We start from the raw sequence: 25,940 nt of genomic DNA on the forward strand, positions 1-25,940 counted from the left end.
AAGAAGATATAATGGAAGTTTTTAAAATGATTATGGGTTTAATAGGATACATAGGGAATGATTATTTCCTCTGATTAGAGAGTCAGTGACAAGGAGTAATCAATTTAAAATAATCAATGAGAGAGGGGAGCGTTTAGGAGAAATTTCTTTACACAGAGAGTTGCTGGAGCATGGAATGCTTTGCCATAGAGAGCAGTTTAGACAGAGACCACTGCATCTTTTAAGGGAAGAGTAGGTAAGGATTTGAAGCAGAGGAAGATACGCAGCAATGGTGGAAAAGTAGAGCAATGGGATTAGTTTTGGAATGCCCAGCAAAGAGCCCAGAACAACACAATGAGCCAAATGTCATTCTTCCGTGCAGTAAACCTCTATCGTTTTATAGGAGGAAATTGGCATGGGAAACAGTCACATCAGGACATAAAAGAATACTCCACAACAAGCTAACTCATTTGAAAAAGATCAAGAGTCTTTAGTGTTCCTGTAAAAGAACTGGGTATGAAACAAATTAACTCTAATTGGTCTCTTCCCTCTGCTTCAGTTCAAAAGGAGTCAGTATTATGGGCAGGTCACTTGTGTACTTACCTATTTAATAGAAGTATTGCTTTCAAGATGAAAGCCAGAATATTGTAATTGTTTAAATATTTTATTAGTTAAGTTTTATTTTTTCTCGTCAGCACCAAATACTCCCAAGTAAAGTAAAACACAGTTAAACACAGAGTAAAGTTCCCTCTACTCTACCTCTCCTTCAAAAATACACCCCAGACTGCACTGGTGTGACCTTTTCCGTTAACCACACTCGCCATTTTATGGCCTTTGAAAAAAACTGTCAATTTAACACCAATCAATGTTAAAATTAGGGGCTGCTTTGTACTGTCAGCTAATTCTTCGAGCAACTGAGTTAAAACTACTTGTTTCACATAGGAAACTGGGCTGAGAGCATGAAACTCGTCTCACATAGGAAACTGGATTGAGACGACCCAAACTCATTTCACAAAGGACCCTCGCACCCAACAGTCAGAGGAAACTTTTATTTCATCAGTCTGGCTATTTGATACCCAAGTCCTCGTGGTGAAACGCAAGTGTGCCAGCTCACTAAATATTTTATTTGTTACTACTCATCACCTATTTAAATGCTCGAGGTACACAGCATGTCTATCCTGGGCGTGAAAGCCGACATTACTCTTACAGCAAGCCCGCTGACAGCCAATCAGTGCAGCAGATAACAGCATCAAGCTTGCAGCTGTTCAGCATGGATACAATCCCATCCATCAGCAGCTCTTTCTTTAACAGGCGCAAGAGCTGCTTAATTAAAAATCTCTACGCATGGCTGAATGGAAAAAAAATGTTTGGTGTTCCACTGTACTGTATTTTGCTTCCATAAGCATTTCTGTCCTCGAATACTGCTTCAACAGCTTGAGCTGCAATGTTGATGAAAACCATACAAAATCAGAATGGCTCGTGATGGTGCAAACAACATTCACTAAAAATTCTACTGATACCATTAAAAATTTTACTGTGGCTCCACAATAAGAGTAACATTAAACAGAAAGTTCATTCGGTACCAGGTAAGTTTTACTCCTTTGATTTTGAAATCAATTTAAAAGTATTTTACCTGTTAAGAGTTCAGACTAAAACTAACATTTTCTAACTACACATAATTTAAACATTATTGTAAGTAGTTGATTATAAATAAAATTCCTTTCCTCCTTTTGTATTTTATCACATTTTTAAGGTCGAGTTAAGGACACCAGTCTATTAATAGGAACTACATGAATGAGAAAGATAAAGTTTCTAAATTGAAATTTCATTATCAATATATGGCCATAAATCTTGATTACAGATTGGTCACCACTTAGATTTTAAACACATCTTTTTCAAATAAAAATATTTTACAGAAAAAATGAAGCAACAGAGTACACATTAAGTTTGAGCTGGGCAATATATAAAAATAAAGAGTGTCAGTTTTATAATGTATTTATCTTTATTAAAGGATTCTTCCCAGAAAACAACTTGCAATTACATGGCACCTTAAACCTAGTAAAATGTCCCAATGTGATTCACAGAGATGGGAAAAAAAATGAACGCCAAGCTGAAGGAGATATGAGAAGAGGCGACCATAAGCTTGGTGGAAGAGGTAGGTTTTATGGAAGGTCTTAAAGGAGAAGTGGGAGGTGAAGAGACGAGGGGTTTAATAAGGAAATTCCAAAGCATGGAGCCTAGGTGGCTGGTGGGGTGAAGGGGGGCCAGAGTCAAAGAAATGAGGGCTTATGGGACTGGAGGAGGGTACAGAGATCGGGAAGGGCAAAGCCATGAAGGAATTTAAACATGAGGATGAGCATTTTAACTTTGAGGTGTTGGGGACTGGGAGCCAATGCAGGTCAGTGAAGATGAGTGTGATGGTGAATGGGACTTGGTGCAGATTAGGGTAAGATACAGGCAGTCGAGTTTTGGATGAGCTGAAGTTTATATAAGGTGGAGGATGGGAGGCCGGCCAGGTGGGCATTGGAAGAGTCGGGTCTGAAAGGGACAAAGGCGTGAATGAGTGTAACAGCAGCAGGTGGGCTGAGACGGTGCGGAGGGAGGCAATGTTATGGAGGTGGAAGTGGGCAGTCTTTGCGACGGAAAGGATATGGAGTTGGAAGCTCAGCTCGAATAGTATGCTGAGGTTGCCAACAGCCTGGTTCAACCTGGGACAGTGGCCTCGGTCAGCGAGGACACTGGTGATGGGTGAACAGGACTTGGTGCAGGATAGCATAGAATAGAATAGAGACAGCAACATTGGTATCACCACATATGCAGCATCCTACCATCGTACTAAAACACTTTCATGATCAGCCATTGAGAAGTCCCCACCCCAGCCCTAAAGGGAATCAAATATTACATCATGAAAAAGAAAGTTACATCTATGTATTTTATCATCTTCCAGTTCTGATGATCTGAAATGTTAACTGTTTCTCTCTCCACAGATGCTGCCTGACCCGCTGAGTGTTTTCCAGCACTTTCTGTTTTATTTTAGATTTCCAGCGTCCACAGTAATTTGCTTCTGTTTCTGTGTGTTTTTTTATTGTTTCAAATGTTGAAACATAAACTGAAGTAAGTAACATAAGTTCATTTAAATCTGAATGCAAAGATAATTCCAGAAAATTACAGAACTGAAGGAAGAGTCCGTGAAGACGCTAAGAAATAAGACTCACTGCCTGAGAAGCACCAAATTTACATTGAGTGACCTTAAAGATCCCACTTTATCATATCTGTTTGACAGTTGGCTCACATACAACCTGGAGATGTTGAGAAATGCCACACTTTAATAGCAGCACTGAGGGAGTTACAGGCTGTTGGTTCTTGTCCATTACAGGCACATGCTGAATTACATGTCTACAGTATTTCATCTCTGTTTGAGATTCATTTACTGGATCATAAATACTGCAGACAAAAGTAAAACGGAATGCCATATGCAACTAATACCACAATAATTTATGAAACCTTCAGGAAATAATTTTTTTTTAAAGGAAGAACTTCTTTCATTTACTTTCAGCCCTGGTATCAGTTAGCTCCAACACACTTTACGCAATGATCATGTACCAAATAAGGGATCTTTCAAATACTGGAATATACATACATAAGAAAATAAGAGGCTATTAAGAAAGGCTCAAAAAATTGGGGCTTTTCTTGACTGGAACAGAGAAGATTAAGGGGTTCTAACTGAGGCTTTTAAAATTACGAAAGATTTTGAGATGGTAAATATCAACAAGTTGTTTCTACTGATTAGTGAATAGATAATGAGCAGTGCAGACTCAATTATCACTATAAGAACAAAGTCCTAAGTTAGAAGATTTTTTTCACACAGAGGGCTATTAGAACATGGAACGTTTACCACAAGTGGCTATTAGAAGTTTACAACATGGAAACAGGCCCTTCGGCCCAACATGTCCATGTCGCCCAGTTTATACCACTAAGCTAGTTCCAATTGCCTGCACTTGGCCCATTTTGAGGCAGAAGATTATAACATCAATTAAGAGAGAATTGGATCGGAATTTGAAAATGATTCATGTAAAAGGATATGAGGAAAGGGCAGGGCAATGGGATTAAAATAAATGAGTCCAGTCGCATAACTAGCATAGGCACAATATGCCAAATGGTGACCTTCTGTGCTATCATTTCTGCAAAGAAAAAATAGGGAAGAAACATCCACTATACACCGAAGAGCCAAAAAGAGCTCAAACACTCTCTCAGTTATTGTTATAAACCAGCGAGTTATGATCTGGAATGCACTGCCTGAAAGGTGGGGGGGCGGTGGAAGCGGATTCAATAGTAACTTTTAAAAGGGAAGTGGATATATAATTAAAAAAGAAAAATTTGCAGGGCTATGGGGAAAGAGCAGGGGAGTGGGACGAATTGGATAGCTCTTTCACAGATCCGGCACAGGCACGATGGGCCGGATGGCCTCCTTCTGTGCTGTATGAGTCTATGGCTCAGTTTGTAAGTGCACTGTGTGGTGTGCCACTGATTTATACATCAGATTTGATCCCTGATTGATCCCGATTTGGTTTGGATGGCATTGGAATGGTTACAATTCTTTCAAATTCCTGAATTAAGTTAAGGAAAAATTTGTTGAGGATTCCTCACCTCACCCCCCCCCACCCCGCCCCCCCACAATTTGCATATGTGTCCCTCGAGTGAAGACCAGGACCAACATGGTTGTGATGTCCACCACAGTCAAATAGCCAACACAACAACAACAACAACTTGCATTTATATAGCGCCTTTAATGTAGTAAAATGTCCCAAGGTGCTTCGCAGGATCATTACCAAAAAAATTTGACACCGAGCCACATAAGGACAGGTGACCACACGCTTGGCCAAAGAGGTAGGTTTTAAGAAGCTTCTTAAAGGAGAAGAAAGAGACAGAGAGGTGTAGAGGTTTAGGGAGGGAATTCTCGAGCTTCGAGCCTAGGCAGCTGAAGGCACAGCCGCCAATGCTGGAGCGATGAAAATTGGGGATGTACAAGAGGCAAGAATTGGAGAAGTGCAGAGATCTTGGAGGGTTGTATGGCTGGAGGAGGTTACAGACATAGGGAGAGGTGAGGCCACAGAGGGATTTGAAAATAAGGACGAGAATTTTAAAATCGAGGCGTTCCCAGATTGGGAGCACAGGGATGATGGGTGAACAGGACTTGGTGTGAGTTAGGATACGGGCAGCAGAGTTTTGGATGAGTTCAAGTTTATGAAGATGGGAGGCCGGCCAGAAGAGCATTGAAATAATCAAGTCCAGAAGTAACAAAGGCATGGATGAGGGTTTCAGCAGTAAATGAGCTGAGGCAGGGGCGGAGATGAGTGATGTTACGGAGGTGGTAGTAGGGAGTATTGGTGATGGAGCGGATATGTGGTCGGAAGCTCATCTCAGGGTCACATAGGATGCCAAGGTTGTGAGCGATCTAGTTCAGCCTCAGACAGTGGCCTGGGGAGCGATGGAGTCAGTGGCTAGGGAACAGAGTTTGTGGCGAGGACCAAAGACAATGGCTTCAGTCTTCCCAATATTTAGAGAATTTTTGCTCATCCAATACTGGATGTCAGACAAGCAGTGTAACACCCACTATTTGATTCTCTCGACCGAGGCCTATAATTCTCAGAATCATGCCTTTTCCAAAAACACTTAAATCACATTATCTATCCTCCAGTTCCCTGGACAATCTTCCCCAATGAACTTCATAATCTATCTGCCACTGCATCTACATGACTTTGGTCAACTAATGTACAGTTATTGTTGCCAGTTTCCTCAACATTTGTCACAGATATATATTTGCAACTTTAATTTCATTGCGAGTGCATACTGGGAGCAAAAGAGAAACACATGCAGATTCTTCCAACTTTACCTGTATTTCTATGTAACTCTTCAGCCTCCTCCCAAAAAACTGCGTACTCTACAGACACTAATAGGTGATTCATATATTTATTGTTAACTGAACCATAGTCAAGATTCAATTACAAAACCATTTTATATCTCAAAAGATCTTATGACCTTATATTTAGAAAGAAATCTTCATACAATTTTCCTTCTGGGTGAGGAAAGAGTCAAGTCAAAGGGACAAACAATTTATTTTAATAGAATAATGCTTTCTCCCCATATATCATGTTGCTTGGCTGCATATCATGTTGTATTTGGTGATCAGTCTGCACAAATCTTTCATTTCACAATGAACTATCATGTCATGTGTTGCCAGCAATATTAAGATTTGATGATGTGACAGTTTTCTCACGTTAAAACCAAAGATGATGGGCAAATATAGTGCTCATGCATCAGGAATAGCGCTGACTCTTGGGAATGCTTCATGTTCCAAGTATGAGAACACTTCAAACAGCTGTTCTGAGCATTTTTCTTCATCATTTCATTCAAACAGAAATTTAAAAATGCATTGAGAGTAATTCAGGGATGAAATTTACTCTACCTTATGACAGAACAAGCTCTTATTTTATCAGAATTAAAGCAATATATCAATAAAACTTTTTTTAAAAATTAATTTATTTTTGAAGCTATTTCCTTTTATATCCAGTGGTGTATTTGAAGTGTCATGCTTCAACGTAGATAGATAGATAGATTAAAACTGGCCATATGTAATTAAATTAATTTTTCACTCCATTTTAAAACTTTTACTGTTAAATCTTCTTACATTTTTGAAATTGTACTGCTAATTTATCTACATATAATAAAATACACAATGAAAAAACATTCCAAAAAGTGGTAAAATGGTAAAAGAAATTGAGGGAAAGAAATTTAAGGGGAAGCTAGATAAACACATGCAGGAGAAAGGAATAGAAGGAAATGCTGATTGGGTTAGATGAAGTAGGGTGGGAGGAAGCTCGTGTCGAGCATTAACATCGGTAAGGACCTATTGGGCCGAATATCCTGTTTCTGTGCTGCACATTCTATCTAATCCTATGTAAACCTCGGGGAGCCCTGGTGAAGGCTGGGAGTGGGAGGGGTGCATCTGGGGGTGGAGCAGAAATTCTGCCTGCCCACTGTCAGTGTCGCTAACCCTAGGAAATCCTGGGGTCAGGCTCCTTTAAATACGATTGCATGAGCACACGCACTGTTTCTGGGGGAACCAGGGCGAGAGGGGAGCCACTTTGCCCCAGCCTCAGCGACCCCATGGGGCTGAAGAACTACATTGAAAAAATTGTCAAAACCTCAGATGCAGTCATCTGCTGATCGAGGCAACCTAACTGATTGCATTCTGCACCTTGAAATTTCAAACCCCTTCCTCACAGCCCCAGCAATGCCGGGAATCAGGCACTCACAGACCACCCCTGGCGTCCAGCTTTGCTATGGCCATCAATGATGATAATATGTCCTTTTCACATATTTTCCTCCATTAAATGCCATTGAAGTATGTCTGCCCATTTGTGGGGAAAGAGCAGGGGAATGGGACTAACGAGATTGCTGTTACAAAGAGCCAGCATGGGCTCAATGGGCTGAATGGCCCCCTTCTGTGCTGAAACCATTCTCTGATTCTAACTCTCTGAATCTGCTGCAAGCACAGCTTCTACCTGAAAATCAACATCCAAAGCTGTAAATAAGTCCATTGGATTTTAGCCAGCTTCTCAGCCGTAACAGATTTCATGGTGTTGACAGCCAAAGTGGAGGGCGAGAGGAAGGGGAAAAAATAGTAAAACTCAGCAGTCCAATTAATAGATATACACCCAGAGTTTCCACTCGATTGCGCTGGTTTTTTCAGTGCAATCGAGCTGGATCAGCATAAAACATAGAGGAATTTCGATTTTTACACGCTGGGCGTAATTTACACCCAGCGTAATGAGAGTTTCCGCGATGTTTTGCACTGTTTAAAATAAAAATCGCACTGAAGCTGGCCCAGCTCACAAAACTGGTCACTACCCCACTGGAAACAACAAGAATGGTGAGTTTCCGATTGTGCCAGCCTGCGGTCGTTCGAGGAGGCTTTTAAAATTAAGCTAGCTCTCTTAGGCGCAAAGGCACTGGTAGGCAGGGTTTAAACGTTTTTAAATACTAAAAAATATTGAATTACTGAGAAACTGACTAGACTACAACCAATGAAAGCAGTAAATGCTTCAAGTCTAGTTTGTTTGAGTCACTTTCAGTGATTTTAAATTGAGATTACTCAGTGGCAGAGGACTGGGTACCTTTATTAAAAATGCTTATTTTTAGTGATAAACCCATTTTTAGTTGTATTAATAAAACTGCACCAGGTTACCACTCTTAAATACATGAACATTTTTTATTGAAAAAGAAATACGTAGACGATTACGCTCTGTTAAGCTGCCGAGTTGGGTTGATACGTGGCAGATTTTCCGTTTGTTGACTATGTTAATGCATTTTAGCAGAAACTCGGTGATTGTCGGCTTAATTTACGCTGGCGTAATTTTTGGGTGCAATTTGCGCCCAAATCAGAAACTCCAGACATAGTATTTGCTACATAAAAAAAATCAAGCTGTTTTTCCTTCACACACTACCCCCCTCTGCTGGCATGACTGAGATGGGAACCTCACCAGGTGAAGAATCATTGATATGAAGCAGCACTGCACAAATGTGTCACCCAAAGTCCAATGTGCTGCACCACCAAATAGTCTTTACCGCTGAGACTTATCAAAAAAATTAAGCCCCGACATTTAGAAGGATCTAAAAGGGTGTATAGCAATTCTATATTTTTCATTCCTTCCAAACAAAATGTTACGTCTTTACATATTCTATCCATACAATACAATTCATTTTTTTCTTTGCCTTTCTGGAGCCTTTGACTTCTTCTTAAGGTACACGCCCCAGGTACTGGGGATTCGTGGAGATCTTGCCAAAGTGTCCATTATTTATGCATGAACCTTAACATTGGGTTTTGGCAAGCTACTTGACAGCAGAGACATCACAGCCATACGCAGTGCTATCGTCATGCAAAGTTCCCCTATTTGCATTTCCATCAGGGGTCACTGGATAGTGGCCAGGAGGGAGGAAAATTGGCAAATATTTTCTTTTAAGAACATAAGAAGCAGGAGCAGGAGTAGGCCATATGGCCCCTTGAGCCTGCTCCGCCATTCAATAAGATCATGGCTGATCTTCAGCCTCAACTCCACTTTCCCGTCTGATCCCCATAGCCCTTGATTCCCCTAGAGTCCAAAAATCTATCTATCTCAGCCTTGAATATACTCAACAACTCAGCATCTACAGCCCGCTGGGGTGGAGAATTCCAAAGATTCACAACTCTCTGAGTGAAGAAATTCCTCCTCATCACAGTCTTAAATAGCCGACCCCTTATCCTGAGACTATGCCCCCTAGTTCTAGACTCTCCAGCCAGGGGAAACAACCTCGCAGCATCTACCCTGTCAAGCCCCCTCAGAATCTTGTACCTTTCAATGAGATCACCTCTCATCCTTCTAAACTCCAGAGAATATAGGCCCATTCTACTCAATCACTCCTCATAGGACAACCCTCTCATCCCAGGAATTAATCTAGTGAACCTTCACTGCAACACCTCTAAGGCAAGTATAACCTTCCTCAGATAAGGAGACCAAAACTGCACACAGTACTCCAGGTGAGGTCTCACCAAAGCCCTGTACAATTGTAGCAATTGTAAACAATTTTACAACACCAAGTTATAGTCCAGCAATTTTATTTGAAATTCACAAGCTTTCGGAGGCTTCCTCCTTCCTCAGGTGAATGTGGAAATGAAATCCTCGAACCCTTGTAGCAATTGTAGCAAGACTTCCTTACTCTTGTATTCCAACCCATTTGCAATAAAGGCCGACATGCTCTTTTGCCTTCCTAATTGCTGCATGTTAAACTTTTGTGTTTCTTGTACAAGGACACCCAAATCTCTCTGAACACCAGCATTTAATAGTTTCTCACCATTTAAAAAAAAAGCACAAAGATTTCCCAGGTTGCTGGATCCATGCCACATTCCGGAAGACTCCTGGGCAATCCAGGAGGATTAGCAACTCTCTTTCTAACCCAGGGTAGTGAAGTAGGTGGGATAAGACAAAAAGAGAGTACAAGAAAGTCTAAGTCTAAGGTTTGCATTGTATGTGTGTAAATGCACGAAGTGCAGTTAACAAGGTTGATGAGCTGCAGGCGCAAATAGCCTGTGGGAATACAATGTTGTGGCGATAACGGAGACCTGGCTCAAAAAAGGGCAGGATTGGGTACTAAATATTCCTGGATAAAAGGTGTTCAGGAAAGATAGGGAGGGAAAGAAAGGGTTGGCGGCAGTATTGATTAAGGAGAATATTGCAGTGCTGGAGAGAGAGATGTCCCGGGGGCGTCTAGGACAGAATCTATTTGGTTAGAGTAAAGAAACTATCGAGGTGCCATTACACTACTAGGTGTATTCCAAGAGGTATTCAAAATCGTGAAGAGTCTAGACAGAGTAAATAGAGAGAAACTGTTCCCATTGGCAGAAAGGTCAAGAACCAGAGGACATAGATTTAAGGTGATTGGCAAAAGAACCAAAGATGGCATGAGGAAAAACTTTTTTACACAGCGAGTGGTTAAGATCTGGAATGCACTGCCCGAGGGGGTGGTGGAGGCAGATTCAATCATGGCCTGCAAAAGGGAACTGGATAAGTACTTGAAACAAAAAAATGTGCAGGGCTACGGGGAAAGGGCGTGGGAGTGGGACTAGCTGGATTGCCCTTGCATAGAGCCGGTGCAGACTCGATGGACTTCCTTCCGTGCTGTAACCTTTCTATGATTTTATGAAGTCAATTGTAGTACCTGCACCAAAGGCCCAGCTGAAATCAGCTAACTCAGCGCAATCTGGGGATCATGCCTGGGACATTCCTTATACATTGGGAGCCTTTAATTGAATTTTTAGCTAAGCTTGAATTATGGATGGTTTCTCACTTTCTTTCTTTGCCTAATTTCTTTCTCCAGATCCATAGTTTATAGTTCCAAAGCTTAAAAGCCCCCTCCAAACATGATTTAAAAGAGAATTTAAACTTAAATTCACATAGAAACCTCCACATCCTCTGAATGTCCCAAAGCATTTCACAGCTAATGAATTGCTGTTGTTATGTAGGCAAGTAGAGATGAACAATAAATGCAAACATGCCAACATAGCCCACATCACGAGAACAAGTAAAAAAAAATGCACAGCCAATCTGCACACGGAAAGGTCCCACAAACAGCAAATGAGATAAACGACCAGTTAATCTGTGTTTGGTGGTGTTGGTTGAGGGATGTATAATCGGCCAGGACACCAGGAAGCTTCGCTGTTCTGCTTTGAATACCGCAATGGCATCTTTTACATCCGCCCGAGCAAGTATATTGGGTTTGATTTTCATTCATCCAAAAGACTGCACACCTCAGATTCAGAAGCACTCCCTCACTACTGCACTGAAGTGTCTGTCTAGATTATGCACACATGTCCTGGCATGGGGTTTGAACTGAAGCAAGACTGCTGCAAACAGAGCCAAAGTGACACCTAGAATGTAAAACAAACAAGTGATAACATCTGTACCTTTCTCATTGTTTGCTGCTGGGTTGTGACCAGATTTGGATTTATCAAAGTTGTTAAAACTCTGACTGCGCCTGTTGTTTGCACTGGTGGATACACGAGTCTTGGTCTCGCTGCCTGCAGCTGACACTCTCGTAGTGGGGGCTGGAAGCCTAAAGCCAAATAGGTAAAAAAATAGGAAATAACTATCCAAACTGAAAATCACTGGCACAGAACAATATCACAAGAAACAAGGTTGTTACAGACAAAAGGTCTGTACCAATCACACAGCAGGTTTTCTGTTTTTTAATTCAGACAAACTTCACAGCACTGACATATTACAATGCCAAGATTACAGGAGATTAAAATAAACCACAGGCTATTAAAGTAGCATTAGGCAATTAAAATAAAATGTTTGAGAAAACACACATGTAGTTAGTGAATGGAAATCTAGCTCTGAACACTTACACTGCTGGCAGATAAATTAGTAACTCAATTCGTAAATACATTAAATTATAACATGTGGAGGGAAATCTTGATCTATACACATTACCCTCTTTACATCAAAGAAAATGAAAGAAGCCCCTGCACCATGTCATTCAGGTTCCTCAGTGAACCGAGACGCAAGCGAATTGTAGTGTTCACTGGCCTGAATTTACATAATGTTAAGGATCACTCACTAACAGGTTAGCTTCATACTCTCATCGACTTTTCAAGCATCCTTGGCCAAATATGTTAAAGCAGCTGTTCTTCCATGTTCTTCAGCCTGCTCTCCATTTCCAATATATAAAAAATAAAATGGTTGAACCATGACCAGACTTGGTGCAAGCTTCAGGTTTCCAATTTAGAGCAAGCCGTTTGACCCCATGGTTCTGTTTAGTGAAAAGCTAAAGCTGACCAGAGTGATTTGGTATTGTTTATATTTGCTATTCTGCTGCATCAATGAGACCTTATAACATCCAACTAACCATTTTTGAAAAATGAGGCAAATATTAAAATGTTAAATCGTTTTTGCAATTTTATTGTACCAAGGGTTTGGAGAGTATTTTGGAGCAGTGTCTTACTGCTGACCAAAATTCTAGATGCAGGCTGTGTACTGAACAAACATCAAACCCAGCCAAGTCAAGTCAGCAATAAATATAGTTCTGGTCCCCATAGTGGACATACATTTTCATATTTTTTCAAGTCAACCAATTTCCTGGCTTCCCAATGGGTCAGCAAATTTATCAAATGCACAGATGATGTTTGAACATGAGCTAAGGACAGGATCAGGCTCAGCTGTGATGCTGCACAATCTGATAACCAGCTGACGCACACTGTTGGGGCTAATACATAAAGAAAGGTCACTGGGGTGAGGTACCAGAGGGTGACCAGCAGGGAATCAACCCGTTCAAGGCAGGGATGGGAAAATTGGTGGGAGGGAAGATTGGCAGTAGAAGTGATTGATACATCCCAGCGCACTCCAGTAAAAAGGGATGTAGCCTCTTTAAATGAAAAAAGTAGCACTGGACATCTGCTACTGCTAATAGGACTCAGTAAGCACTGCAGTTAAGATAAACTTGCTGCTTAGCAAGTTCGTAAAATGCCTAGCCATGCAGTTACAGTTACACAAGATGCCTCAAATGTTAAAAGCGATCAGTGGGCTAAAAACAAGCAACACCAGCTGACCTAGAGGTCTTTCTTTGAGTGGGCGCAATTCTTGTGCTTTTGCTTTGGGATGATAACCTGGATGACACACTGTATGACAGAGAAGAAGAAAGGAAAAAAATGATCATGAATTAAGGAAAGAGCACGAGAGTACAGCAACAGCAGAGGACATGCAACATGAAACTTAATAGCACTTTCATCACTCCAAAGTTCCAATTTCAACTAAGCTCTCCCCAAGACATCAGAAGTTGTGAGTGAAATTTTAACCGAGACGCAAACACTATCCAAATATTATGTACAATTCTCGGCACTGTACCACACAGGAGCCATTCTGGTCTTGGAGGAAGTACAAAGGGCAACTAAGTTGGTATCTGGGCCATGAAGAAAGACCAACAGTGATAAGGATGTTTATATTGGGGAAAAACAGGCAGCTTAGGGATGAACTTATTGAGGTATTCAAAGGAATAAATAATATTGACCATCATTCTGGAGTCAAGTTTAACACAAATTCTAAAACAAGGGGAAATGGATTCAAATTTAGATGAGAAAATGTAAATACACAGTGAGGCTGCAACTTCTTCATATAGCAGATGATAAACATGTGGAATAGTCTGCAAAGATAAGCAGTGGAAGTAAAGGATGTTATTAATTTGAACAGGACAATGGATAGATTTTTGGAAGATAAAGATATTGAAAGCTACCAGAGGTAAAGTAGGGTAAGAAGTCTGTTACCTATAGGGCCAGCACAATAGATGTATCCAAACCTATATAGTTCTATGTTCCTAAGACAATTGGAACATATAGGGAGAGGGGTTAGTTTAAGTATGGCTTGTGAAGCATCATGGATAACCATGGTCTCCTGGAACTAGCCTGAGAGCCTTAGAAAGTTGGGGGGAATTTCCCAGTGTTTTTCATGAAATTGGCAGCAATTTTTTGCCACCTCTAGGAGTATTACTAGCAGTAGTGGTGGGTGATACACAAGATTGCATCGTCTCGTAGATTAGGTGAGCAAGAATGGTGTTAATGGTATTTTTGCACCTTTGTTTTTGTATGTTTCGTGTTTTGTAATGCAGCATTATTTAAACAGATATATTACTGCTGAAATACATCACTCCATTGGAAAAGGGGAATCGGGCCAAGTGCAAATCGAACTGCTTTTCTTCACCAGTAACAAGTTCAACTGGCGGGTATCTGAATTAGCAACACAGTGAGGGGTGTCTAGTGTACAAATTGAATGGGACAGACAATACTGGATTTTTGGAGTTTAGATTTCAGCTGAATTATGATGCAATCCCGTCTCTGAAGCACAACATAGCTGTTGGATAACATTCATTCCTAAAAGTCAGCAACTCCTTTTAAGATATATTATCCTTATGGTAAAATAAGAACCACCATCATGCTGAGGAGATTTATACGGACAATATGGTTTGACTGTGCGTGGCAGCACTCATGCACAATGCCCCAGTGTGGATCGCTCCCCTACATCGAACAGGGACATGCCAACTAGAAAGCAGGGACCGACTCGCAGCTGGAAGGAAAATCGGAGAATGAAGTCACTTTTGAACCATTCTTGTACACTTCCTGGCAGATGGCATGGGGGGCAGGTCTGGTAGAAGACCTGGAACCAGTCATTTGGCTGCTCTCGAGACTATTGTCAACTGCATAAATCAAGTGTGAACTCAGCAAGGGAAGAAAGGAAATAATTTTAAAAACAGAGGGGAGACTTCCCCAGTGCCTTATCAAGAAAATGCACTACATGATTTAAATGCAGTTCAGTGTGATCCCTGTTTAATTGCTGGTTTCACCCTAAGCACCTCCGTCTAGAAAAGCAGGATAACCTGCATTAATGAAGTATACCATCCTACTTCCTCTCTCTTGCACAACACTACATGCTGTTTATTTCCAAACGCTGACATTGGGATAATATAATGCAGATGTTGTTAATCAACTGTGACCAACGAAATTGACAAAGTTCCAGAGTTTTCGTGCCTGAAAAGTTGTTCAGGTCCAACACTAACTCCTTATGCTCAATGTGCTCAATGAGTCATAAATTGCCGTTAGAAGGAGAAACAAAGTGTAGACAAAGGATTAAATTCATGAAGTAATATCTGGATCGAAATTTAACCCTAAAATTCAAATAAATTACTATAGCTATGGCATTTCACTTAAAGACAACAGTATTGAAAATGACTAACTTACCTCTAAACTAGTTCTACTTTCAGTTGTCAGTTTCTTTCCATTTAAGACAATCTCAGTTTAAAAAAATGCTACTGCATCATTTTAATAAGTTTCTAACATTAAAGGCAAAATAGTTACTCCAAATATATGTGCTTGGTTTTAATCTTAAACGTAGATTTTATATTTACACAAGAAGCTGATATCACATTGCATTTTTAAATATAGTATTTTGTTCTGAAATGCCTACATTCCAGGCCATTGCTTGGAATGCATTGTAGCTGTAACCAGCTCAGTAACACCTTCAAGATATACCCACTTTTTTTTTAAATTGAGATGTGGGTCACATTAGCAAGACAGTATTTATTGCCCATCTCTGATGGCTGTGAGGACATTAAAAGTCAACCACATATTGTGGGACTAGAGTCACATGTAAAGTTAGACAAGGGAGGGATGGCAGTTTCCATCCTTGAATGACATCAATGAGCCAGTTGGGTTTTACCAGATTTCCTGAATTACTGGGGTGGGAATGTGAGTTGTGAGGAGGATGCAAAGGGGATATAGACAGGCTAAGTGAATGGGCAAGAACATGGCAGATGGAATATAATATGGAAAAATGTGAAGTTATCCACTTTGATAGGAAAAACAGAAATGCAGAGTATTTTTTAAATGGTGAGAGATTGGGAAATGTTGATGTTCAAAGGGACCTGGGTGTCCTTGTACATGAGTCACTGAAATCTAACATGCAGGTACAGCAAGCAATTAGGAAGGCAAATGGTATGTTGGCCTTTTTCACAAGAGGATTTGAATACAGGAGTAAAGATGTCTTACTGCAATTATATAGGGCCTTGGTGAGACTGTACCTGGAGTATTGTGTACAGTTTTGGTCTCCTTACCTCAGAAAGGATATACTTGCCATTGGGGAGTGCAACAAAGGTTCACCAGACTGATACCTGGGGTGGTGGGATTGTCGTATGAGGAGAGATTGAGTAGACTAGGCCTGTATTCTCTAGAGTTTAGAAGAATGAGAGGCGATCTCATTGAGACGGACAAAATTCTTACAGGGCTCGACAGGGTTGATGCAGGGAGGATGTTTCCCCTAGCTGGGAAGTCTAGAACCAGGGGTCACAGTCTCAGAATAAGGGGTGGGCCATTTAGGACTGAGATGAGGAGAAATTTCTTCACTCAGGGGGTGGTAAATCTTTGGAATTCTCTAGTACTAGTGCAGTACCATAACCACGAGCTACTAAACTCACTATAAATCGGAAAGAGGACTCGGGACCATTTGTTTTCTCGACCTTCCTTAAATTCTTACTAAAAACACCTTTACCTATCGGGATATTTGTAAACAATTTTACAACACCAAGTTATAGTCCAGCAATTTTATTTTAAATTCACAAGCTTTCGGAGATTTCCTCCTTCCTCAGGCAAATGTTTGCCTGAGGAAGGAGGAAATCTCCGAAAGCTTGTGAATTTAAAATAAAATTGCTGGACTATAACTTGGTGTTGTAAAATTGTTTACAATTGTCAACCCCAGTCCATCACCGGCATCTCCATATCGGGATATTGTCACTGTCATGCCATTTTACTTTCAGTGCCTCATAATAGGGCAACAAACTATTGGCAGATTGTTTGCCCAATTCTTCACTTCACTTTCAAATTGGATAAAAATGGATATCACACTTACAAAACACAGGAACGAAGCTGGACTGAACACTCTTGTCAAGATCATGTCTTGGAAATTTCCCATGAGTGTTGCTTTTAATGGTAAAATTTGGCTTTCCAATTGTAAAGTGTGTCAGTTATCAACTTAAAATTCAAAGCAAACCTTGACTGCATTTCCAGTTGTGCTTTTTGCTGGCACTGTTGTTGCACTTGGTGGTAGGGTTGGGTGTAAGGTGTGGCCTGCACCTGTTGCTGAAGACCAACCTGGCACTGGTACTGAGGATGAGGATGATGCTGGGGCACCTGCTGCTGACATACAATTGAAGACTGATGATGCTGCTTTTGTGTCTGCTGTTGCTGCTGCTTGTATCGTGAAAGACTAAAGAAGAGACCCAAGATGGCCTTCAAATTTCCATTCCTGATTTCTGAAAGAGATAAGGCATTAAAAATTCACCACATTGTTACACAAAACATGGCCCTGTTTATTTGTTTTGGTAAAAAAAAAGCAAGTCACTAAATAGTTTTGGTACTCCACATAATGAATGGCATTTCTCTGTATTCACTGTACAGTACCCACAAATGTGTTCTAATGCTTCTGGGCCTATATTCTCAATGCAGTAACATCTTTTTTAAATCAATCATTTTTGTAAATCAAGCACTGACAACCAATGCTGTTATGTTCATTGTGAATTGAACAAAATAAATACGCTTGAATTCAGGATTTAATGAGTTAACTAAAACTTACAACAGCTTTATTATTATTGACGGAAAATGATTGATTTTCTTCTTCCCACCCCCCCCCCCACCCAACCTATCCGTTGTCCCCCTCTTTCCACCCCCCCCCCCACCATCTCCTGAAGGCTTTGGCTCCTTACTGGGATACGGTTCCATGAGCACTAGGTTGCCTCATGTACCTTACTCAAGTGGCCATTATGTACGAGTCAGCTTTGACAATGGGTGTTGATGGACTATTTTCATGGGGCATCACAGTTGAGTGCAATTTATTCTTCAAGCCGTGTCAATAAATGTGCATTGTTACCAGTGGTTGCTAGATAACAATTGGGAGCAAGAATCATTTCTAATTTTCCCTTCCTGACCCAGGGGCATTGAGACCTATTGTAGTGCCTATAAGACTGCCCCAGCTGAGACGAGGTAGCTCAGTATAACACTGAAAATCAGGTTGGGCTATGATACCTACATAGTGGAATAGCCTGTCAAGACTCATTGTCCAGACCCTCACATGAACACTTGAATGAGGTACCACAGTGTTGCTGGTAACCATGAACTGTACCCCAAAAAGAGATCAAGAGAGAAAAGGGACCATCGGAATAAAGTAATCAAAACTGCACAGTTCTGAATATTGGGTGACTGTGAGATTCAAATGTGCGACCTTTGTGCAGCAGGCAGTCTTACCACATAGTTTTGGGCTATAAAAGATCTATTTAGGAATAAGACAATTGTTTTTTTTTTATTCATACAGGTACACAAAGTAGACTGTAAACATTCATTTAAATTATGCAGTTTCCGCCCCACAAACTTTCTCTTTGGCCCTCCTCTCTTCGGCTACGTAAGAAAAGTCAGCATGAAAAAGGCCATTCAGCTCACCAAAGTTCATCTAGTAGCTTAACTCAAAGAATTCCACTTCTAGTTTATACTAATATTCTTGAAGAAGTCAAGGGAATTTGTCAGACCATCTCTTCCCCTTTGAAATTCATGTTGGCCGATCCTTAAGTTATTACGATACATATGCCCTCCAGTCTACCCCTTAGAAGAGTCATGGTTACGTTAAAGGCTTTTAATTGCCGTGGTCAAATTTGTGGCCCTTTTAAACATAGGTACTACATTTGTTTGTTTTCAATCCGATAAAATCTCACGCGTGCCCAAAGATTCCTTCAAAAGAATAACCAGTGCCCTGCAAATTTTCTCCATGAAGATTTATTAGTCTTAAGTACTTCAAATTATCAAGAACCCCTATCAAAATCCTATTGGATATTGGGTATACTATGAAAATGGTTATCAAGTTAGTGTTAATCACTTTGGTCAATATTTCAAAAAATATACATTTAATATTTTCACCAGTATCATTCACTTCAGTTTCAGTACCATGTTGATGATTAAAATTCCAACTTCTCTTTACTCTTTTACCAATATTGTTTGGCAAGGATGTTCTTTCTTTAGTATGTTTAACATCTTCAAATCTCAGGCTTTTTTTCTATTGCTAATATCTTCATTAATCCATTTCAGCAAGTTTCTATACTACTCGCATATCGAATTCCATTGATTCTACAGCACAGATACAGGCCATTTGGCCCGATTGGCCTATGCCGGCGTTTATGCTCCACACGAGCCTCCTCCCTTCCGATTATATCTAACCACATCACAATACCCTTCTATTCCTTTCTCACTCATGTGTTTATCTAGCTTCCCCTTAAATGCATCTATGTTATTTGCCTCAACTACTCCTTGTGGTAGCACGTTCCACATTCTTACCACTCTTTGGGTAAAGCAGTTTCTCCTGAATTCCCTATTGTATTTATTAGTGATTATCTCATATTTCTGACCGCTAGTTTTGAACTCCCCCACAAGTGGAAACAACTATTCTAAGTCTACCCTATCAAACCCTTTCATTATCTTAAAGGCCTCTACCAGATCACCCTCAGCCTTCTCTTTTCTTGAGAAAACAGCCCCAGCCTGTTCAGCCTTTCCTGATAAATATATCCTCTCAGTTCTGGTATCATCCTTGTGAATCTTTTTTGCACCCTCTCCATTGCCTCTATATCCTTTTTATAATATCGAGACCAGAACTGTGCACAGTATTCCCAAGAGTGGTCTAACCAATGTTCTATACAAGTTTAACATAAGTTCTCAGCTTTTCAATTCTATTCCTCGAGAAATGAACCCCAGTGCCTGGTTTGCCTTTTTTCTAGCCTTATTAACCTGCATTGCTATTTTTGGTGATTTGTATCAGTACTCGGAGATCTCTTTGCTCCTCTACCTAATTTAGACTCTTATTATCCAAGCAGTATGTGGCCTCCTTATTCTTCCTTCCAAAATGTATCACCTCAAACTTACAGTGCATAATTCCATCTCCTTTTTGCTTATAGTCTTTCTTGGGTTTTTGTCTCTCACTAATTCCCTCTACCAATTTTCATCTACTTCTCTCCTGAAAGCATTGACTCCTTCTTGGATTATGATTCTATGGGCACTAGTCTCCTCCAAAACCTTGCCCAAAGGGCCATTATTCATCTGTGCTCCTTGACAATGAATGTTGAAAGGTTATTTTCCATGGGAGAGTACATCAGAGTTGAGTCCAATATGGTAGTCACCAAACATGCATAAGCATATGTACACACACAATACACTTCCAATAGGTACTGTTGGATGGTGATCAGGAAATCCTGGTCAATTTCTCTCTCCCAAGGCTGCTGAGGCCAATTTTGCCTCCCCCTGTGTAACCCTGACCAAGATGAACTACCTAGGAACAGAGTAGGGTCCTCCTGATCTACTAACTGGATAAACTTTCTGAGACATCATGGGATCTGTACTTTCTTTCCTATTCCGATTTTAGTTTTCCTATTCAGTCATCTTCTCGGCTACATACTTAATTTACATTTATTTCTCTTGGATATGTATTTATGTTGTATATTTAACATCATAGTTTTAAATGTAATCTATTTTTTCCTCAATAGATATATATTAGCTCATCCCTTATTCTTTTGAAGTGTGCCTTTTAAAGTCATAGATACGCGTCTAGGTCCTGACGCTTTCTGGTGCTGACTGCCAATAATACCCAAGGCATCCACTTCTTCGATATTATGGATGCTATCCTGGTCAGGTCTGGATGCAAATTATCCCAGTGGGGTTGATAACACACTGGGTCAAAAATCAATCCTGTACCACCCTTTACTGACTCTGATTCTGTTGCTTCATCTTCATTATGGCATTGCCAGTTTACACTGGGTTAATTGAAGTCACCCTTAATCACATTATTATCTACACATGTCCTTCTTATCTCATCTTACAGCATGTTGTCACCATACTTATCTTAGCCTTTGGGTCTGCAGCAGACCCTTGTTAATCCTGTCCTCTGTCTGCTTGTTAATGCGAAGCAGAGCATTTAATCTTGCATCCTCTCTTTTAGTATCAGAACAGTTTCTTTAACCATTCTATCCTTCCTGAATACCCTATACCCTTGCATATTGAATTCACTTTCACCATCCATGTTTCTGCAATATCCACATTGTCATGATTTTCTGCTACTGCATTGACCACTGACTCAAATATCTTATTCTTAATGCTTCACGTATAGTCTAGCCTTATCTTTTCTTTGTTTAGGCATTGTGCATTTATTTACATTGCCTGGATTTACTTTGTTTTATGTTACCCTCCTCTTCATGACCACACCACATACTTTGTTTTATGTCGTACCTCCTTTCACCCCACCACATATGTCACAAGATAGGTTCCTCAGCCCATTTGTTTTTTATTTATTCTTGATTCCTGGTTGCCCTTGAGAAGATGGTGGTTGGCTACCTTCTTGAACAGTTGCAGTCCGTATGGAGAAGGAGCTCCCACAATGCTCTTTGGTAGGGAGCTGCAAGATTTCGACCCAGCAACAATGAAGGAACGGCGATATATGTCCAATGGTGCCCGAACTTGGAGGTGATAGTGTGCCCATGGGCCTGCTGTCCTTGTCCTTTTAGGTAGTAGAGGTGGGAGTCGAAGAAGCCTTGGTGAGTTACTGCAGTGCATCCTGTAGATAGTTCACACTGCAGCTATGGTGCACCGGTGGTGGATGAGCTGCTTTGTCCTGGATGGTGTTGAGCTTCTCGAGTGTTGTTATAGCCACACCATCCAGGCAAGTGGAGAGTATTCCAGCACACTCTTGACTTGTGCCTTGTAGGTGATGGAGAGCCTCTGGGAAGTCAGGAGGTGAGAAACTCACCGCAGAACCCCCAGCCTCTGATCTGCTCTAGTAGCCACAGCATTTATGTGGCTGGTCCAGTTCAGTTTCTGGTCAATGATGACCTCCAGGATGTTGATGGTAGGGGACTCGGGCGATGATAATGGCATTAAATGTCATGAGGACGTGGTTAGGCTCTCTTGTTGGAGATGGTCAATGCCTCGCACTTGAGTAGCACAAATGTTACTTGCCACTTAAAAAAGCAGGGCAAATCCAACCCGACCAATTACAGCAGCCTACTCTCAATCATCAGTGCATTTGATCTCATCCTTCTGGAAAACTAATCTTATTATTTTCTCACTACAGTTTTTAAATTCACGTTATAAACACTTTTTTTCAGGGCAGGGAGAAGGTAAAAGGGAAGAAACAGAATTTGAGCAGACAACATTCCAACCTGTGAATTTTCTGCCAATCTTCAACATTAGTCAATCAACCTTGAGCATCCATTAGTTAGCTCCAAAGGGCCATCTCTCTCCTTCAAGGCTCTTTTCCTCCTCTTTTAATTCTCTAGTTCAGAAATCTGTTAATTCTTCTAAAGTAGAAAATGGTAGGGACTAGGTAGCAACAGTTTTATTCTTTGCTTCCTATTTTGTAAATTAATTGAGCTACTCTTAGGTGGATTTTCCACCCAAAGGAAATCAGAGAAGCATGCATTAATTTTCCTAAAAATATCTTGAGGAAGCAGGAAATAAATCATGCTACAAAGATGCCTTAAATTGAGCATGACATTCACCTCAGTAACCTCCACATGACATTCACCTCAGTAACCTCCACGTGCCTCCAGAGTGTAGGTTCTCCGGCACTGTAAGTCTTCTTTAATTGTTTTGGAGATGGATTTAAAATCTCGTTGTAAAAAGCGTTGGTTGTTTATGATGCAGGAATTCCCAAACCCTGCTGTAGCAATTCAAGATGACGTGAAAACAAAACAAATTCTGATTGACATAATTTGAATTTGCTCAGAGTTTTCTGAACAAATACAACCTACCTTCATCGGAAGTCAAACACTGCATTCTTAGCTACCACCTAATTTTCTGCTGTAGATTTTCTTGTATTAACTGAGGCAGTCATGGTAATATTACAGTTGTTTTGACTTGCCGGGAATGAATTTTGACTGTAGTGTCAAGAATAGTTCCTTAAATTTTCTCTTTAATGGGCCATCTGAGATCTTATGAAACTCACTCATCAAGAATAATATTAATATCAAAAATTATAACTGAGACTGTTGGGAGTTCATTGTGCTAACTCTAGAGGTGCCAGACCAATAAGCAATATTTTGCTTAATAACCACAGTTAATTTGAAAATACATTATGTAGAGTTGTTTCTTACCTTCTGCAGAAAGACCCTGTATATTCACTCCTTTGGCAGCCAAGAAACTCAGACACACATCAATATTTTCAATCTATAGAAAGGCAAACACGAAGAAAAATATCAATTTAAATCCTGCTTTGCTGGGCAATAATAATAATGTTGAACTATGATTAAACAAAAGATAATTCCATATTGTTCAACTATATTAGCTACTCATAAGCTTCTCGTTCTTTAAATGTAGTTCATCCTCCACATACAAATGAACAAGCAATCATCTAAATATGGGAAAATTCAAAGGATATTGTTCACAAGCATTGTGATTTCCCCCATCCTGTACTCTTATCTAATTTCCTCCTCAATTCTTCAAATGAGATCACAGCAGAGACCAAGTTGATATAACATGGAGATACATGCACAAAAATGATAAACCCCAACCACTGCAGGTCAGAAAAACACAAACAAGAGAAAGAGAACTTTATGTGAAGCATGAACGAATGAGAAAAATTTAAGTTTACCTACAGTAAGTATGGCCTTCTTTATCCTTTAAACATAGCTATTCCACATACAACACTACAGAATCATATCAAAGTAATATCATAACAGAGGAGATCAATGCAATGATTTCCCTTTAATGTCAGTTTGAAGCATATAAAGTCTGAAGTCTGCTTCAATTTGATAGATGAAGGCACTAATGCTTAGCAAAAGCATGCAGGCTGCTTTATCTCACTGTATTGAACACACAAAGTCCCTTTAGATTGTGTAACAAGGTGATCACAGCTTGAATAGAATGATCCTTTAATTTGCCCGATGGTTCACAGACAGCTCAAGTGCAGCATCCAGAAATGTATCCTGCTGTATTTCACATTCTGTGACTTGTTGCTCGGTAATGAATTTCTCGGTTTTAGGACCAAGTAAGACTGGTGAATACCTCCGATTCTCTCAGTTACAACTCTACAAATATGAAGAAAATATTTCCTCTTTACAGGGAAGGAATGCAGAGCCATATAAAACTTTAACACCATAATTTCTTGAGGTAAATGAAACTCAAACAATTTTAGGCAAAGACTTAGATGTAATCTTAGGATCACCAAATCCAAGTGCCAAATGCAACAATGCACATTACCATGAAGTTCACTCAAACGGCATGCAATCAGAACAGAAAGTGACAGTTTTCATTTGGAAAACATGAGGTGACAAAAACCAAAGGTTTGAAAATGGGTCTAACCTTGTGAAGAACAAGGCTGAAATCCCACATGGAAGTTACAATGCAAATCTTTCAGGTGCCACTCACATACCTGAATACTAACCTATTTTGTCCTCCATCTGATCCTGCCTGTAAGGGAGCGTAATGAGTCAGTTAGGACTCAGCACCATCAGGATGCAGTGGTAAAGTAGCAAAGATTTATCCAAAGCCTTTGGAGGCTTCTGGGAACCTGCTGCAAGATCAATCTTGGATAACCCCATGTAAGAATATGGTTTAAAACAAGAAGATTCAAATATCCTGGCGCGCATAGCACCAAAACATTTTAGCAAGAGGGCGAATGTAAAGGGCGAGGGCGGAGTTCAGCATCTCTGTGAGAACAAAGACAGCTCACACAGCAGAACATCAGGGAGGCCATAGAAGAGATAACATTAACGTCAGAAGGCGGTCGACACCAAAGCAAGGTATGTGGTTGCTAAGAAACTGGCATTGGTGGGGCCATGCAAGGCCAAATAGGGCTCATAAGGCCATGCAGTCCTCAAAGGAACAGACAGCTTGTAAACAGAGATGAGAGTTGAGGTCATTAGCTACATTACGTAAAACAGCATATCTTGATTTGCTAATGTAGCGTCTGCACAGTGGGATGATTTATGACCAGGAGATAAGGACAGAGCTGCTTATGTGCAGAACACAACAGCCAAATAGTATAAAGATAGGGCATGCTCCCTCTCGAGGGGACAGTAGGAAGTCCACCGCCCCAGGCCGCTCTAGAGGTCAGATCTGATCAGAGTCCGCGAGCAAACCAGGTTGTATAAATTGCTTGTCATTTAATGTAATCTGAAGACAGTTGTAATACTGTTGTGAGTCAATCTATTAAAGCTTGTTGTTTAATAACCACTTGGGCCAGAATCAAGTGAAAGTTATTGTTGAAGGATTAACAACCATTTGTTGCGAGACAGTAACGGAAATATCCACTAACGCCCCAGCTGTCAAAGATCACGTGAGGGGTATCAAGATGGAAGGATGTAACCATGAAGTGTGTACTTTGTCACTGATCAGGGTGACCAGTGTGAAATTCTGCACATGTATGAAGTGTTAACAGCACAAAGGGGTACGAAGGTCTGGCAACACCAATGTTAAAAATAGAAGGGCTTGGATTGATATAGCATTTTTCACATCCTCAGGATATCCCACAACGCTTCCAGGCCAATTAATTATTTTTGAAGTGTAGTCACTCTTATTATGTAGACCTATGTGGCAGCCAAGTTATGTACAGCAAGGTCCCACAAAGAGCAACCGGATCTTTTTCATCTGTCTGAATAGATAGACAGGGCCTCAGTTTAATGTCTCATCCGAAAGACAACACTCCCTCAGTACCGCGCTGAAATGTCAACCTACATTGTGTGTTCAAGTCCTGGAATACAACGGGTCATTCTCTCTCTTTCTCTTCCTTTCGGATGTTTCTCTCTCTCTCTCTCTCTGTCTTTTGTTCTGGCCGTTTATATATTCGGTGGTCCTGTATGTA

General features: G+C 40.5%; 1 protein-coding gene across 4 annotated transcripts in view; it reads right to left on the reverse strand.

Moving 5' to 3' along the window:
- Positions 1–25,940, reverse strand: part of nav2a (neuron navigator 2a) — a 369,482-nt gene that overhangs the window by 238,556 nt on the left and 104,986 nt on the right. For 2 of the 4 annotated variants that reach the window (XM_067994108.1, XM_067994107.1), the window contains exon 1: positions 11,480–11,570. Coding sequence is in view for 1 of the 4 variants with exons in the window: in XM_067994109.1 (XP_067850210.1) it covers positions 11,480–11,628; positions 13,124–13,192; positions 17,106–17,367; positions 23,233–23,305 (553 nt within the window). In the remaining 3 variants the exon portion in view is untranslated. Of the gene's footprint in view, positions 1–11,479; positions 11,629–13,123; positions 13,193–17,105; positions 17,368–23,232; positions 23,306–25,940 lie in introns of those variants that run through there. The other 2 variants (XM_067994109.1, XM_067994106.1) reach the window with 2 other exon arrangements.

This window comes from Heptranchias perlo, chromosome 12 (genome assembly GCF_035084215.1).
Source record: "Heptranchias perlo isolate sHepPer1 chromosome 12, sHepPer1.hap1, whole genome shotgun sequence".
Taxonomy (NCBI): Eukaryota; Metazoa; Chordata; class Chondrichthyes; order Hexanchiformes; family Hexanchidae; genus Heptranchias; species Heptranchias perlo.